Here is an 18,316-nt window from a genome sequence, read left to right as displayed (position 1 = left end):
GGCTTCTAGCTTTCTGGGATACCAGTTTCTGTTTTGCTGGTATGGCTAGTAACTAGCATCTAGATGTATCCTTTTATACTTTACTGTTTTAAAAATTATTTTGTATGAATAGTACTCTTTATCAAGTTGTTTTTATATTTTTCTACTGTTTCAGCTTTCTTTACCAGACTTTCTAAAGTGTATCAGTAGTGATTTATACTCACTTGTATAAATAAAATGTTTTATCATGTTGAACCTTTATCCTTGTAGAGCTGAGGTAGACAAAGTCCTCTAAAGAGTGGTTTCTGCCTGGCAGCTACTATGGCAGTATTATACAACGTTTTTCTCAAAAGAATTTGTAAATTCATTGCTTTCTAAATTGGGAGAAAAAGCTGAAATGGCTGCAGGTTTTTGTTCTCTTTTGTAACCGTTATTAGTGCTTAAATCATGAGGTAGCACTTAACTATTATTTTCTGTTCTTTCTAGGAGGTTTTGTGGTTGCATTGCAGAACATGTAGGTCTGCAAATCCTATACAATCAAATAACATTTATGTTGGCAAGACTTGTCTTTTCTGGAGTTAGCTCTGAATCAGAATACTTCATAAGAGAGTTGTTCAGGTAGTAGTCATGTCCAAAATATAACAAACTTGGTAACTGTTAATTAACTTTCTCTGTGATCTGAGCATTTGTTGGATCTGTTGATAGCAGAGCTGGTTACATCAAAGTATGACTGTTTGTTATTGGTGGCAAGCAGGACTGGATCTAGGCAAACATCAGCAGTCACAGAGACAGTCTTGTTATGTACCTTTCACACAGTTCAAACAATTGAAGGTTTTCCAGTCTGTGCTGACTTGAATTAGATCTGTTGTATATGGCATGTATGGGCTATATGAATATTACTTTGTCTAAATATTATTCTGTAGTTGCATGCCAATTTGAGGCATGCATGCAGAAGCTAAGCCTTTTCTTATTTTATTTTAAAAAACCCTTCCATTTCTGGAAAAATATAATAAATAGGAAACTTCTTGTAGGTTCATAGTTTTATATGGAAAACTGTCTGAACATGAAACTGAGTATCACATTTTCTAACCAGAAATGCAAGAATAAATGAAGTGTCTTGAAATTAAGTTTAAATTGACTAGTCAGTGTCATGGTTCAGCTCTTTTATGTTAACTAGTATGTTGATTGCCATGTAAAAAATTACAAATGTCACACCAAAACCAAGGGAAGTCTTTGCTGTCAGCTTAAGAGAGAAGGTGGTATTAAAGGAACTAGCTGATGGTGGAAATGAAATATGATGGATAAATTGTTCTAGAGGTTACAGAATAATTGTTAGATGTGTCCTCTAAATACAGCAGCAGACACTTGTTTTCCCAAATCATGATCTTAAACCCTTTCTCTGCTCTCTCAAATAATCTTAAATGAAATTTCTCTTTTAAGCTGTTTTTAATGTGTTTACAACCAGTTTATAGAACTATCAAGCAGTCAAGGCCATTCGAACACAAATAGTAGTAATAGTTCAGGAAAGTCATCAGAGTTGATGCAAAAGAGAGTGATAATGCAAGCTTGATGTGATATTTTACAGAATAAATAAATGTGATTGTTTACGGAGTAACTATAAATTTTGTTTATAATTTTTGTTTTACTCAAAGTGTAAGTTATGAAAAAATCTAGAAATATGTGTTTAAATATTAGAAGGCGTGACTGAAAATAACGTGAACTGAATTTTGTTGTGGTGTAAGTAAATCAGATACAGACTACTGGGAACATCTGTGGCCTTTGAATTTGAATCTTGGATGTACTTATTTGTATACAAATAAGAAGGATGGTTTTTATACTATATTAGTGTAACTAATCCATACCAATAATTTTGCAATAAGATACTGCTCAGTCTCTTGTAAGTGGATTTAAGGGGTTTTATCCTAGGATAAAGTAATTTAAAAAAAACGACAAACCAAAACACCAAACAACCAACTGTGGACTGTACACTGTAACTTACCACAATAATACATTATATACAAGACCAGTATCAGATACAAAATAATTTTCAAACTAACAATTTATTGATTTATTCAATTTGCTGAAAAATATGAGTAAAAAATATATGCTTCCAAATTGTTACTGAATTAAAGTTAACGAAGTGAAGGTATTTTTATTTTACTCTAGGTAAGTGATTTAGTAAATCACAGTTTAAAAAAAGCACAATTATAAGGAAAGCATTGTTTTGGTGTTAGCCAACTAAATTATTAGCAGTTCTTGAAAATCTTAAATTATTAGCAGTTCTTGAAAATCTTAAATTATTAGCAAAGTATGCAGAGCTAGTAACTTTAACCATAACTTTTAAATAGCACACTGAAAAATGTTGTGGCAAAGTCAAGCAAAGGAGCATAGTTCTGTTTAGCATCTTGCATTTCTGCCATGGCTTGTCCCCCCAGTGTATATGAACCCTACACTTCTGTAGGATGTATGTATCTGACTTCATTTATCTGCTTTCTGACAGGCTTCTGTTCTGATTTTCCCCCTTCCCTTCTTAAATCCTGAAATCTTAACTTTTTAATGGAACTAGAATCCCAAGAGGGAACTAGTTTGATAATCCTGACTGGTTTGCTGTGTTACAGGCAGCTAGCAGTTAACAAAAGACCTTCAATTTGTTGGCTTCTGTGTGTGTGTGTGTGTTTGTTTTAATGTTGATATCCTGAAACTCCACCTAGGAACCTCTTAATTCTCATCCATCTGATTTGAAAATAGATTGGAAGTTCCATGGTACTTTCCTGAAAACTGCTGGTGCCTCCCAGAAAGCCATAAGATAACAGAATTTTTAATCATACCAAAGTGAAAACGCTGTTTCAAAACATTTAATGTGACTAAGCACTGACAGTGTCTGCAGTCAATTAAACATTTTCAAGGGAGTGGCTGTCTTGCATAATGTGATGATTGGGATGATCTGTAGTACCTCTTTCTTGTGTGGTTCAGAGGAGATTCCTTGTTAGTAGCTGGAGAATTTTAAACAGATTTATGCTTAACATACTGAATTGCCAGAATTCACATGGCTCAGAGTGATCATTGATTGTAACTGCCCATTGTGGGGTGGGGGTTGGGGTGGGGTGGGGGTGGTTTTGGGGGTTTGTGGGGTTTGGGGTTTTTTTCTGTTTTTCTTAAGTGGTAGCCTTTCCTGACAATCCACACACAAACACACACTCCCAAGAAATAAATTAGTTCAGAGCTCTGGGCAGTTCTGTTTTGCCAAGAAAGGAAACCTGTGCTCTGATTAACTATTCAGAAAACATTTGGTTGACAGGATAGTGACACTGAATGTGATGTCAGAGTTCAGTAAGACTCCAGTTTTTATGAAAGATGAGGGTAAGATATTTTTATGTAAGAGAAGCCAAGTGATTTTTCATCTGGTATGTACAAGATTTCATAAGTTTTAGATAGTTTACTTGACAGTTGTATGTGAGAACTGACTAATGTTTGTATTGGACTTTTGAAAATTGGAGATTTTAAAATTGTTTTGAATAATTAACTCCATGCAACTAATTGCTTTCATCTGTATATGTCTGGTGACTTACTTATATTCCTGAATTGACAGTTTTGTAAGACACTATTTCTCCTGTAGGCTACACATCGCTTCCACATTTCATAGTGGTGTCTGGCTTTTTATGATGTACAGTTTCTGGGGTTTTATTTTTTCTTTACAGAGGGACATTACCTAATGAAAATATACTGTATGGGTGGAAGGGTACCTAACGCCAATGGAGGCAATACAGAAAAATTTTACTTCCTTAGCTGCTTTAGATTAAAAGAAGTAGCGTGACTTGCCTGGGTGTGGAGCTCTCGCATCGTAATGAGGAAAGGAAGAAACTACTATGCAAATCATTCTTATTTTAGGCTTCAGGTAGAAGTTTGAGGAATAACCTTTCGTGATGTTACTTGACAGCCTGTATAGCATGATGAGGCTCCTTTATTTAGGAGTGTTTATATACCAAATAAAATACTTGCCAAGAGATAGGTTTTTGTCTTTGTGGTAGTCCAGAAAATTTATTTAATAGGTCTTGCTGGAGAAGCAAAGTGGAGAACAATACTGCTTTATTATCTCTGAGTCACTGTCTCTTCTCCTAATTAATCATTGATTGATTTGATAGCATGGTTAGTGTAGTGCAGAAATCCAGGGGAGACTTTTTAGTACCTTGTAAACAGCTTTTCTTAGTTTACTTGTGTTGAAAATACATTTCTCAGAAGTTTTCACTATTGTTGACATGTCTAGGTTTCATCAGAAGACTTTGATTCACCACCCCCAACACACCTCCACCCTCAGTCCCCATGTTTTGGTTTTCATTGTTTCTGGAGAAAGCACTTAAATACTACAGTTATCATTTGCTTGAAAAGTCCCTGTAATTAAAAGTGCTGGTAAGAATTACATGAAAAGAGACATTTCTGGCCTCTGCTTTCACCAGACTTTTGTGGCCAATTTTCAAGACACTAATAAGGGGATTTGCTTTATTTGTATAGTCACTGAACTTTTCAAGTGTAGCAATATTCTGGCGCAAATGTGTAATTCTTAAGGGGGAGAAAAAAAGAAAAAAGCGTAACTCCTTTTCTTGAAGAACACATATGATCTGTATGTCATTGAGCACTGGCAGTGAAAGGCACAAGTTACCACTCAGAATTAAAAATGCTAAAGTATGAGGGATGAATGAGTGCATAGATTATTTTTCATACACAGGAAGACAGCAAGGAGGATTTTTTCAAATTTTTTTTTTATGCCAACATTTCTGATTTGTAGAGGGAATTCCGAAGTCATGTTCCTTGCATAGTTAAAGTTTCAGAATGGCAATTATATCATCTGGATTTAAATATCTGTGGGGTTTTTTTGTTTGCTTTGTTTTTTTTAAAGGTGGGGTGGTGGTGGTAGTGTCTGTAGTGTATTTGGTGAAATACAGCAGCATAACATTTGAATTTAAGAATGTGACTTGGAATTTTTTTCATGTTTGCTGTGCTTATATGGGATTGATAATAGGGGAAGTGTATTAGTGAGACTAGGTAAATGCTCAACATTGCCTTGAATGGTGTTTAGCATCTGGCTAGAATCCTGAAATAGGCTGGTGATTCACAAGCATTACATTGTAATTGATCTGAAATTATTTGGGATACAGACACCACACAGCCTTAAAACTGCTAAGTCAGTTGTTACTGCTTTATAGACAACTGATCTGTAATGTAATCTAGTTGATCCCATTTCACACATCAAATGAGAACCATGTTTGGTTGCATGGGATAGATTTCTTTTTAACTCCATAAAATGGAGTTAATTTGATATTTCTCAAAACTCTGATGGATCAGATATGTCATTACTGCACCATAAATTTGCAACATCTAGATTTACAGCCAGTCCTTCAGTTACTAATCCCTTCAGGGTTATTCCTTTGGGGGGTTTGTTTAGTTTTGGTTTCTCTTTGGTTACTTTACATAATGCTTTCCATTTCTGTAGTTTCCTGTAAGTCTGTGACTCCCTTTCATAGAAAATCACGTGTTAGGACATGTAGTTCTGGTATATTTTGGTGAGCTTTAGTTTAAACAAGTGTCAGCTGATTAGTCTGTAGATTTCAGCAGTTTAATCTGACATCTGCACAACAGACCTCTTGTTCTTAGCCCTCTTACTGGCTCCCTACAGAGACAAACCCCGTTTTGTAACAAATTTAAGTTAGTTGTTCTTTAGGACTGAATTACTTTTTGTTCCACAAGCTTATACAGTTTGTATATGGAGTTGATTATTTGTTTCTAATGGATTGTCTTACATGCACTTTAGACGTGACAAAAGAAATTTGGGTCTGGCCTCTTCAGTAGTTACCTAGATGATGTTTAGAACAGAAAGAAAGAAATAAGGGTGTTGGGGTTTTTTTCTCCTGGTTTCTTGTGTGAATTTCAATGATGTCATTCTAAGTCTTTGAGCATGGTTGTGGGTATTCCGCCTTTTCCTAGAATTCTTTCATCTCTAACGTCATTTTAAATTACTTTTGTTGTCTTTGTCTTGGGGTTTTTTTCAGTATGTTTTGCCTTTGTCCTCCAAAGTATTTTGCTTTGATGTAGACATAGTTTTCTTTTGTTATGACCTACTGTGACTTTCACACTGTAATTTTCATCCTACTTTCTGACCTCTAGACTTGTATCTCTTTCTGTCTTCAAAAGTCAGTGGTTGAAGTTCATCCCTTTGTGCTGTCAGTTCTCAGATATTTAACCTGTTTTCTGGATCGTAGCACTGGCATTGCATGGATGCATAACGTGGCAGCATAGTACAATGCTGTGGTATCTCTTTTATGTTAGGGTCTACTTTCAGCTGGGAGCCAAAGTAAAATTCTAGTGCTGCTGAAGAGTCGATGCTCAACTGGTTTCCATAGTTTGTGATTAAGTAGGATTGCTTGTCAATTCTCATTAAAACAATCCTGAATTGTTGAGGGGAAAAAATATTTTCCAGTTTTGCTTAATTAGCAGTATATGTTTGATTTTGTTCTTAACTGAGGTACTAAAATGTAAATGGCAAGTGGTTGTCCTCATCATAACGAATTTCTTTGTATTCTAATTTTTCATCGGTCTAAAATCTCAATGCTGACATCTATTTTTGGAAAAGGTAAGGAAAAAGGTAATGTACTGTTCTCAGCTTTTACTAAATAGAGAGGCTAAGAAGCCATTTTATTAAATGCCACACAGAGAAAATCTTGTAATCTAACAGTGAGGTATAGGATAACAGGTGAACACAGTCTGCAGTCAGAGAACATAAAGGAAGAATGAGAAAATAAACAAGAAAAACCAGTCTGCACGTTACGAGGTGATGATTGCAATGCTGTTGACAGTGATAGAGCAGTGCAATGAACAGTTGGAGAATACGTGCCAATCTGCTACTTTTAACCCACAATTATTTATTTTTTTTTAGTCAGGTTGATTCTTTGTGAAAAAAATTTCCTACAAATGTTTATTTCTCTGGTTTTTTGTTTAGGTATCATGCCAGTGTATCATAACATGTTTGCACTCATGAGTGAAACAGACAGAATGTGGTATCCCCCAAATCACATCTTTCATGTAGATGAAGCAACCAGACTCATCCTGCTTTACCGGATAAGGTAATCTAAATCATGTTTTATGCACTTTCCATAGTGAAACAAAACTATATGAGAAAACACAATCAATAAGATATTTAGCTGAACCATAGTTTCTCCAAGAGGTTATGGACAGATTGTTGGTGATATCTAGATAAGAGATAGATACAAGAATCAAAATTATTGGAGTGAGTTTGAATAACATACTTTATTGATTGGCTATATACCATATGCCTGCCATGTCAGATTGAAGAAACAATAAAAAATACAGCAGAAGTAAAAATAATATTTCTTGATAATGGTTCATCTTATCTTCTCTGTGCTTGCCTGTTTGAAATTCTGGTTTCTGAAATGCAGAGTAATTCTTGTGTGTAGTCAAGCAGATGTCTGCAATAGAACCCTTTTTCTCTAACCTGATTTTTCAATGTGGACGTCTAAAGCTACAGTCACAGTTTTCCGTATGTAAAAGATTTTGTTTATTTACGTTGCATAAATGTGGCCTGAGTGGTTGGGTTTTTTTCTTTTTTTGGAACTGTCTGAAAGTAAACTGGAAGACAGTAACACAAAATGCTCTATATTCTGATTAGTGAGGATAACTTTGCAGGGTTCCTCGTTCCTAGTAGAGTTTACCACCCTGCTTAAATGTTGTGTTACTCTTAAGACACCAAGAACTGGATCCAAAGCCTTCCATTGACTAACTGGGGCTTCATATTAGTCCTCCAAACCAGCCAGCACTAAGTACATGTCTATGAAAAGTGATAATATCTGGTGTTGGTAAGCAAAGGTATCTGTTTATTGATGTTCGCTTAAATATTTCCTAACAGGTTTTATTTTCCCCACTGGTATTGCAATGGTACCAACAGAGCATATCGGTATGGCATTCTTCGAGGTGCAGAAAGTCCTGTTCTTGATGATCTTGTCATGTCTTACCTATTTGCACAGGTATGATTTACTTGATTATATTTTAATGCAGATTGGTAAAGGTTGTTTGTATTTATTCCCTTTCACGTCTTCTGATAGTAACTGTAGGCTCTTTTGACAGCTTGAAGCCCACTCAAGGTGAAAATTGAATTCCATGTCGTATTGTGTATTCAGAGAGATGAAGCTCAAATGGCAGTTGTGGGGAGAGGAGTGAGAGTGTGTAACTCCTTTCTTGTGCCACTAGCATGTGGAAGTCCTTCACTGTGACTTTCATTTTGGACTGATATAATGTACAGCAATATCCTCCCCATATGGACCTTTTTGAGATTTGAAATGAAAATATTTTGAAAACAGTGTTTCTAAGCATGAGGGTAGCTGGTATCCATTATGAACACTTGCATCTTTTTGTAGACAAAGTGGTTCACTCAGAAGAATGCAGTCTTCAAAAAAAAAAAAACACAAAAAAAACCAAACAAACAATTCCCCCCAAAAAACAAATCAAACAAAAAAACCCCCACACCCCAAAAAACTTTCATTGATGAGTAGCAGTGCTACAGTTATAATTTGCTTTCTTGCATTCTTCTTTGTCAGTGGCGAGATGATTTTTTGGATGGATGGATACAGATGCCTGTTACTCATGAAACACAAGAAGAATGCCTTGGAATGGCTGTTCTGGATATGATGAGAGTGGCCAAAGAAAAGGACCAAACCCCACTGGCTGTTTACAATTCAGTCAGGTGACTCCATACTTCATAACTGTATCACACCTATTTGATACCTAAACCCAGTATTTTTGCACATTAGCATCTGGGATGAGATGTTCAGCTGGTGGCAATTGATTTATTCTAGCATGATGATTTCATAAAGCTACCTATCATATAAACTAGAAATTAATAGAACGCTTATACCATGATGGCCATTCATGTTTGAGTACACGGATTTGGCTCTTAATGAGAGGCAAGGCAGCAGCTACTCAGGTGGGAAAGGATGTAAGCAATAATTTGAGTTGGGAGGGAGCTCTGGAAGTCATCAGATCCAACCCCCTGTTCAGATCAGGGTCAACTTCAAAGTTAGATGAACTTACTCAGGGCCTTGTCCAGTCAGGTTTTGAAAATGTCCAGGGATGGAGATTCCATCATATCTCTGGGCAGCTTTGTCCTATGTATGATCACCCTCACTGAGGAGGATTTTCTCTTTATCTAGTCAGTCTCCTCTGTGACACTGATTATCCTCTGTTGCCTCTTGTCCTTTCACTGTCCATATCTGAGAAGAGTCTAATTCAGTCTTCTCCGTAACCATCTGTTAGTTGAAGACAATTAGTAGAACACTTTACTTGAGCCTTCTTTTCTCCAGGCTGAACAAATCAAGCTCCGTTATGGCTCTTCTGTCATGTCATATGCTCCAGGCTCTTAACCCTCTTGGGCAGATTGCTGCTAAACTTGCTTCAGTTTATCAATTCACTTTGGTTTATTAACCTAATCAGTTTCCACTCCAGCTGAATTAATTCTGTCTCTGCTTGGTACTTAATGTTTGATGTTCATCTTTTAATGAAATCTAGCAGGAGGAGTAAAAAACAGAATGAGGCAATGAATTGGCCAGCTTATTGCAGCTCTTTTGCCCCTTGATATAGAATATGGACTGTGATATAGGAACTTCAGTGAGAAGCAACCACAGTGTTAAGTTCTACCACCTATGTTTTCAGCCAGGAAGTCTGTTGTCTAGCCATGTATTTGCCTCCATCTGTGCAGTATCTTCTTTCCAACTTCTACACCAAACAAAGCAACTGTGTAACTTCTGCTGCCTTACCTCAAAACTTCAGTAATGACTAGAACAGACATGTCTGGATTTATGGAAAATGCATTATGTAATATATGTTGAAACTGAGTGAGGACAAAAAATGGAAGATAGAAGAGACAGGCCTGTATTCGAAAGAACATGGTACAGATTGAAAAAAGGATCCTTGTTATCCTACAGTTTAAAGAATAAGGTTACATTTAGAGGAAAAGATACTTTCATGTTGACTTGTTTAGCACAGAACTAGTTATCTTTGCTGGATTTAATGGATAAAATTAGTAGGTTTTTTGCTGGTTATGTATTCACAGCTACAAAATGTTTTTGCCTAAATGTGTGCGAGCAAAAATCCAAGACTACCACATTTTGACAAGAAAAAGAATAAGGTACAGGTTCCGCAAATTTATACAACAGTTTGGCCAATGCAAAGCTACTGCCAGAAACTTGAAACTTAAGTATCTTATAAATCTGGAAACCCTTCAGTCTGCCTTCTATTCAGAGGTTTTTGAAGTAAAAGAACCTGGTGGAGATCCTTCTGGAGAGGGAAGTTTTGCAACCATTGTAATAACTGGAAATGGTGGAATTCAGTGCTCAAGAGGAAAACTTAAAGACTGCGAGACACTGGCAGAGCAGGTAATTTCTTTTATTATTTAAATAATTGTGCAGTTTATAATGTAGCAGAATGATTGGCTTATGTTAGAAGTTCTGATTTACCCCATGTAAATTTGGTAGGTTAATTTTACTTCACGGTGATGATACAATTTCCGTACAGCTGAGCCTCACAGAAATGTATTGACTTAAACAGTACAGGATTTAAAATCAGGTTTTTATTGAAGTATTAGAAGAAAGTCAATACTTGAACATGTAATACTTCTGTGCTTGACAAATGAAAAATTCAGTGTTGGACCCTCATTACTGTAAAAAAAAAAAAAAAAATCAGTGTGGAAAAGTAATCACCCTGCCCCCAGCTGTAGGTAAAATGCACAAATTCCTCAAATTCTCTTTGAAAGAAGGGGTTTAAGGACTCAAAAAAGTAGGTAAATTTCCCTGTACCTCTTTCCTGCTGCAGTTAGACTCCTACCAGTCTCTGAGCTAGCAAATTTAAAGTGACATTTCTGTGACTGCGAAGTCCATAGACGGTTTGTTTTGGAGTTGGATGCTAAATGGTTCCACTGAGTGCTAGTAATCATGTGCTGTTGCATTTTCATTTATCATTATTATTATTATTATTTCTTCTGTGCATGACTTCTCAGCATGACTGTTCATTTTGTCAAATTTACCAGAATCTGATACAAACTTATGGCAGTATACATTGAGACTGTGGGTACTTTCCAAGGTAAAATTGAAGGCAAAGTGGAGCACCTGCCAGTTTTCCAAAATAATTGCATCTGTTAGTCTGGCAGTTTTGATGCATTATATATAGCAGTCAAGACCAAACTACAAAAGGTTGCGTTTTTACAGTGTGCTATAATAAGTTATAAAAATGCTATTTTTTGGTAATATTTTAAAAAAATAAATAATCTGATTATATACCCAGATTTTTTAAGTGTGCTCTTAGAATATTTGTAGATTGAAGTTAAGTCCAGTTACCGCATTCATAGTTGTTATGTATCAGCTCTCTGATACATAGCGTTTTCCGAAATTGCCTGTAAGTGCCAGTTGCTCTGGCAGCAGCTAACATAAATGTCAGGTTTTGTAATTTCTAGTTTCAGATGTATGAAACTTATGCATACTATGCTGTTTGGGCCTGGCAACCAAGGCTTTAGTAAGAGTGGTGTTTAAACTGGTTGTATTTCTTATGGAGACCACCAAATTATTTTTTCATAATTAATATCATCCCACTTATTGACAGAGACATGGTGTAGGCTGAACATATTTTCACCGGTACAGAAATTGTTGATAAAACTGGTTATGAAAACTTAATAAATGAATAAGGCTGCTTGTAAATGTGACTTGTTTCAGCAAACTGTACTGATGAATCTTTATTAAGATACTGAATCAAAACAAAATTTTTATTTTTTTAAAGGCAGGAATGACACGTGGGGTAGATCATCAAGAAGTTTGTTTTGCTGGTTCACATTTCCAACAACCAGATGAACAGACAGAGCTTCAGGGACTTCAATGCATTTGAGCCGATTAATTGTAGCTGATACCCACGGAGTCTTACAGCCTTGATTTTTAACCTGTTTATGTATTAGGATATGCTTGCAGCCATATAAATGGCGTATTCTGACTTGAATAAAATCTACTTTTGTTGGAAGAATAATCTTAGATAAATCTACCTTTATTTAAGGATGTTACTTAGCATCTGAAGTTGTACTGAAAACAGAACAAAGTATGATTTATATAACATTATATTTTGACCTGTGAAAGACTGAAGGAAGTGGTACAGAATATCATAGTATCAAAAACTACCTGAACTTGCTATCAAAGAAAAACGTGTCTTGGATTTCCCATGTAATTAGGATCAGTGCTTCACGTTACCTAGTCAGTGATGACCATGGGGGGCTGATAGGAGAACCTTCTCTTAGACCCTTTCTTCATTCATACTACTTTCATCTCTTTGGCAGCGGATTTTGCAGCTTGTATCACTCTGAATGAAGCCATGACATTTGGGGTTGTTAACAGGCTTTCTACACCTCTGCAATCAGAATGCTAATAATAAGTTCCCCCCACCCCCCAAGAAAAAGCTCCCCCAAAAAGACTAATCAGAATGTTCCATTGTTAATCCTACAAAATACTACAGAGCAAAGAAGTATCTGCAGTAAAAAAAAATCCCAACCCATGTATGGATATTTCCATTCATGGTTCCTGGATCTTTTTGCGTTTTTTAATTGATGCTCCTAGTGATGGTCCTGTAAACACACAACTCCTTCCTTTATTTGTAATGGCATATTTGAGGTTTTATGGTCCTCTGTTGCTAGCTTACAAGTTCAGAGTTGTTGGAATTCTAGTGCTGCAAATTGGTGGGGATTTTTAGTTGCTATTTATGTTATTACTGACATTATATAACCAATATTTATTTCAGGATTTACAAACATACTGTGATTTTCCTGATATAATTGATGTCAGCATTAAGCAAGCAAGCCAAGAAGGCTCCAGTGAGAGAAGAATTGTCACCATTCACAAACAAGACAGCAAGAATCTGGTCTGTTTACTTGCTGTTTTTTCAAATAGATGTTGCTTTGAGCAGACTGTGTGATTGCTGTGGTATTTATAGTATTGTATAATTAATCACCATGTTAATTAAGCATGAGGTAAAACTAAATGCTTTTCAGCAGTATAAGCAGTGTATCCGAACACCAGAGGTCTTTTGCATTCACAGGTCTGTGCATGGACTGAAACAGAAATAGGTGTTTATAGCTGAGGGTAACTTCTGATACACAGATTGGTTCTTTCCCTTATTGGAGTCTTAAACCTGAGTCTGTGGTTTTGGTTATCAAGCATACTGTTTTCACACTGTCATGGTAAGCTGTCTGCCAGTGACCAATACATTGAAAAAGACTTCAAAATGCTCTGAAGGAATGATGATACACAGAAAATGAGTATTGCAATAAAATTAATGTCATTGCTTTTACTATTTAAAATTCTTGAAAGAAGATCTTAAAGTATTTTATACATGAATGTAAAAAGTTAAGTTGTTTTAGTTTGAATGCCAGCATTACACTTGAGTCAGGCTTTCCAGCAGGTATAACTGTCACATAGTTGTGTGGTGGGTTGACCCTGGCTGGATGCCACATGCCTAGCAAAGCCAGTCTATCACTCCCCCTCCTCAGCTGGACAGGGAGCGAAAAATATGACAAAAGACTTGTGGGTTGAGATAAGGACAGGGAGAGATCATTGACCAATTACCATCGTGGGCAAAACAGACTCGACTCGGGGAAATTAATTTAATTTATTGCAGTCAAACCAGAGTAGGGTAATGAGAAATAAAACCAAATCTTAAAAACACCTTGCCCCCACTCCTCCCTCCTTCCTGGGCTCAACTCTACTGCTGATTTTCTCTACCTCCTCCTGCCCAGCAGCACAGGGGAACAGGGAGTGGGGATTGTGGTCAGTTCATCACCTCTGCCGTTCCTTCCCCCTCAGAGGGAGGACTCCTCACTCTTCCCCTGCTCCAGTGTAGGGTCCCTCACACGGGAGACAGTTCTCCATGAACTGTTGTAACATGGGTCCTTCCCATGGGCTGCAGTTCTTCACAAACTGCTCTAGCATGGGTCCCTTCCATGGGCTGCAGTCCTTCAGGCACAGACTGCTCCAGTGTGGGTCCCCTGCGGAGTCACAAGTCCTGCCAGAAAACCTGCTCCAGCATGGGCTCCTCTCTCCATGGGGTCCCAGGTCCTGCCAGGAGCCTGCTCCAGCATGGGCTTCCCACAGGGTCACAACCTCCTTTGGGCATCCACCTGCTCCAGCATGGGGTCCTCCACAGGCTGCAGGTGGAGATCTGCTCCACCGTGGACCTCCACGGGCTGCAGGGGGACAGCCTGCCTCACCATGGTCTTCCCCATGGGCTGCAGGGGAATCTCTGCTCCGGCGCTTGGACCATCTCCTCCCCCTCCTTCTTCACTGACCTGGGTGTCTGCAGGGTTGTTTCTCTCACATGTTTTCACTCCTCTCTCTGGCAGCTGTTGCTGCTCTCGAGGGTTTTATCTTCCCCTTTCTTACATATGTTCTCCCAGAGGCACTACCACCATTGCTGATGGGTTCGGCCTTGGCCAGTGGCAGATCTGTCTTGGAGCCGGCTGGCATTGGCTCTGTCAGACATGGGGAAAACTTCTAGCAGCTTCTCACAGAAGCCACCCTTGTAGCCCCCTTGCCATGCAAAGCCAATGCGAGTTGTTTCTTCCTTTATCTCCGTGACTGATCTGTGGACCTTCAGGGCTCCTCATCTCAGCCATTTGTGCAGCCGGAGAGCTTCCTTCTCTATGTGTGTGTGTGTAAGAGCTGTGTACAGTTTATGTACTTGTTTTCTGTAAAAATAACTTTTAAAAATTCCAAAAATATTTCAATAAGCATTAACTAGTTTTATTGTCTCTCTAATGGTGCTTTTTTAAAAAAGGCATATGGTTTACTTTCATTTATAATAGAATTGTGATTTTCATTCATTTCCTGTATTAATGGCACAGAATTAATGACCTGTTAAGAATTTGAAATTTTTTCAAGGCTTTTTATTGAGACATAAGAGTAACTGGAGTATCTGTGATGTCCATCTGTGATGCTGAGAGCATAATAATATTTCAGATTGGTGGAGGCGGCTTCCTTAATCTTGAGCCATTAAAATTCTCTTTAAAAATTCTCAATAGCAGTAGTTAGGTACTTGACTGCATATGCTTCTGAGGGTAAAAGTGACTTTCTAAGAGCTTGTCTAAAAAAGCTACTGGAGAGTAAAATAGAGTAGGAAAAAGTGCAGTAGTTGCTGGTTTGTTTATGATTTGTGTGTGGACACTTTACAGAGCAGAATTAGCTGATATGTAAATTAGAATTTGTCATTTAGTTTAACCTGTTACACATTAGAATTCATTTAGAAATGTACTTTACACAGTTTTAGGATACATGGATTGATTAAAATGGCTTGATTTCTAGGTCTGTTGTTTGTGGGGTGTTTTCCTATCATGTTGAAACAACTGGAAAGGTAGTTGTTTCCAGGTCCTCTTTTAATAAAGAGTTTGAAGGCTCCAAACAAATTCTTGGCATGTGATCAAAAGCACCAGCTCTTTTCTTGCTGTCTAGCAAAGAACTTGCCAAGGAATTGTGTTCAGACACTAAGTGTGTCCCTAGTGTCATGGGCAAACTTGTGCAGCACATACAAAAGCCTGTTCTGTTGGCCTATGCTATTGAATGAAGTCTAGTGTGACTCTGTAGATGGTAGAGTAATATCTCTGTTGAAGTAAAGACTCTCTTTAATGCTCTGATACAACTGATAAAATATTAAGAAAATACAGATAATTACATAAAAATAGACTATATTTACCCTTATTGGCAGTAATAAATATGTTGTTACAAATGGATTTAATTTTACCCTGCTGTTACCTGTTCAATCTATTCTGCATAGACATTTTCCACACTCCGTTTTCCTTTGATCACATTATTTTTCTCCCTGCTTCCATCCATTGCACCTCTCTTCATCGTAGTTAAAGGTCAGCTTCCATATCTGATCCAGGTCAGGATGCCAGTTTTTGCTGACTACTAGTTAAATTTTCAGGCAAGTGCTTTTCTAGAGATTTTTCTTTGCTACTTGAAGGCAGCCCCATAAATCTTTGATAAGCAAAGACTTTCTTTAAGGAAAAAAGTTATCACTCTGTTGGCAGTGCATTATGTGCCTGCCATGCTGAGTTGTATCTACTCAGTTTTTCCCTTTAAAATGTTCCCTTTTGCCCTCTTGTCAGCATTCCTCTGCTGTTTCATATATTTAAAAGGGGTTTTTATGGCAGATTTGTTTGGTTTGGGTTTAATTTTGAACATTGAAGATTGCTGACAAGTTTTGGGTGGCACCAGGAAGGAGAACTGTACAAATAGTAGTTAAAAACAATCGTGATAGCTTTAATATATGCATATATTTCTATCTTTTATACCATTACCATATCCAGGAATTTTGTGTTGCCTATTAAAAATTGAAATTCTCTCTCTTCCCCTCCCCCCCCCCCCCCCCCATCCCCTGGCAATTTAACAGGAGGCTGAATTTCAGTCATTAAGAGAAGCTCTCTCGTTTGTATCATTAATCGATGGATATTACAGATTAACTGCGGATGCCCACCATTATCTCTGTAAGGAAGTAGCACCACCATCAGTCCTTGAAAATATCCAAAGCAACTGCCATGGACCTATTTTGTAAGCAATTTTTTAGCAATGTAACATGGTGATATTATTTTTGAAAGATGAACTTTAGTTGACTGTGAATGATGATGGACATCTTGAAATGTGTATTTGTTACATTTATATAACATAAAATGCTTTAAATTTTTCCTCTTATTTTTTGCTTTGCAAAATACATGCCTTCTTGACGTATTCTAAAAAAATGAATTGAAAGACTCTGGCTTTAATTTTGTTCCCTTAGAATTCTTTTTTTCTTCAAGTGAGGCAGGTGGGAAAGTCATGATGCCAATTTTACAGAATTATAATTACTACCATGGCAGCAACATACTGTGTTATAGACAGCATAAGGTCATGTTTTCACTGCAGCCTCTAGCAGTTGTATTATCTGAGTTGCCAAGGAGAAGAAAGCAAATTCAGATAACACTCTCTTTGATATTTGAGCAAGGATTGCAGTGAACTGCTAGCCATATAAATTGGAGGGTTTGTTTGTTTGTTTTTAAGCAATGTTGTCTCTTTGTTTGCTTTCTTTGTTTTTTAGAGGAGGAATTTAGTACCTTAATTGAATTTTTAAACTTTTTTTAATAGTTCATATACTATTGTTTATTGTTTGCAAAAGCATACATGGGGACCTAGAAATGTTTTGTTAGGCAGTGTAAAATGGGTATTTGCTTTAGCTACAGAAAGCTTGAAAGTGGATATGTGCAAGACATGTTGCCTGAAACTAGCACTGTCTACTCAGCTAATACAGAATAGTTCTGTAGCAATGACAGAAAGAGGATAGGTGCTATAACATTCAGAAGAGAGGAAAGAGGAGAGGGATGGAGACCTATAGAGTTCTAACCACATTTCTTGCAGTAATGACTAATGCTGTATATTGACTTTTATTTAGGGCTGTTTAGAAGGATGTGTAATGAGTCTAGACCTTTCCAAGCCATTCTGTTTTTCGTTCCCTGAGGACAGAAATAGTTAGCAAGGCTTGTTTAAAGGGAAATTGGTTCTTGTAGTAACAAGTGATTTATTTCAACTCCTCTTTCTTGTTAGCCCTTTCCCAAGTTAAACCCACCTTTTTCATCCACACAAATATTTTGTTAATTCATTAGGCACTTTTATTACAATTTATTCCATAATGGATGTTGAAAGTCATATCATAAGCTTAGGGGAATATACTTTTTTAGGCTGTAAGATTTCTCATCGAACAAATAATTGTGGTGTTTTCAGTATTAAGAATTTTTAATATACTTTTCTCTACGTAAGCAGCCACCCTGAATATTGGAAAATAAAGGGACAAAAAGATTAGCTTAAAGGAAACTGTAAAAAATTGAGTTTGAATTGTTGTTGTATTAGGTATCTGGTAATAGTGCTCATTGGCTAATCTCTGATGTTCCTGGATTTTTAAATTATGCAGTGTTAAACTTTTTCTTTTTTATTATAGCATGGACTTTGCTATCAGTAAACTGAAGAAAGCAGGTAATCAGACTGGTTTCTACGTTCTTCGTTGCAGTCCTAAAGATTTTAAAAAATACTTCCTCACCTTTGCTATTGAGGTTTGTATTCTGCCTTAGATAGTACCTGTGTAATCTTTGTTACATTGTAGTAAGGAGCCTGGGATGTTCAGTAAATTATTCTGAATTTTCTCTCCAGAATGTTTGTCTGATATGTATATTCTATAGCTACTTATGTCAGATTGTCCAACTTTCAGGGTCTTGTGAGAAACATCAAAA

The 18,316-nt window shown here is 36.9% G+C and overlaps 1 protein-coding gene across 3 annotated transcripts in view; it reads left to right on the top strand.

Moving 5' to 3' along the window:
* JAK2 (Janus kinase 2) overlaps positions 1 to 18,316 on the top strand; it is a 59,429-nt gene that overhangs the window by 12,552 nt on the left and 28,561 nt on the right. For 2 of the 3 annotated variants that reach the window (XM_049796175.1, XM_049796174.1), the window contains exons 4-10: positions 6,971 to 7,094; positions 7,895 to 8,012; positions 8,583 to 8,728; positions 10,094 to 10,415; positions 12,811 to 12,930; positions 16,453 to 16,610; positions 18,028 to 18,139. In XM_049796175.1, the coding sequence (XP_049652132.1) occupies positions 6,971 to 7,094; positions 7,895 to 8,012; positions 8,583 to 8,728; positions 10,094 to 10,415; positions 12,811 to 12,930; positions 16,453 to 16,610; positions 18,028 to 18,139 (1,100 nt within the window). Of the gene's footprint in view, positions 1 to 6,970; positions 7,095 to 7,894; positions 8,013 to 8,582; positions 8,729 to 10,093; positions 10,416 to 12,810; positions 12,931 to 16,452; positions 16,611 to 18,027; positions 18,140 to 18,316 lie in introns of those variants that run through there. The other variant, XM_049796176.1, reaches the window with a different exon arrangement.

The sequence above is a fragment of the Accipiter gentilis genome, chromosome Z (genome assembly GCF_929443795.1).
Source record: "Accipiter gentilis chromosome Z, bAccGen1.1, whole genome shotgun sequence".
Taxonomy (NCBI): domain Eukaryota; kingdom Metazoa; phylum Chordata; class Aves; order Accipitriformes; family Accipitridae; genus Astur; species Astur gentilis.
The sequence above is the reverse complement of the archived record's forward strand: the minus strand, read 5'-3'. Positions and strand labels throughout refer to the sequence as shown.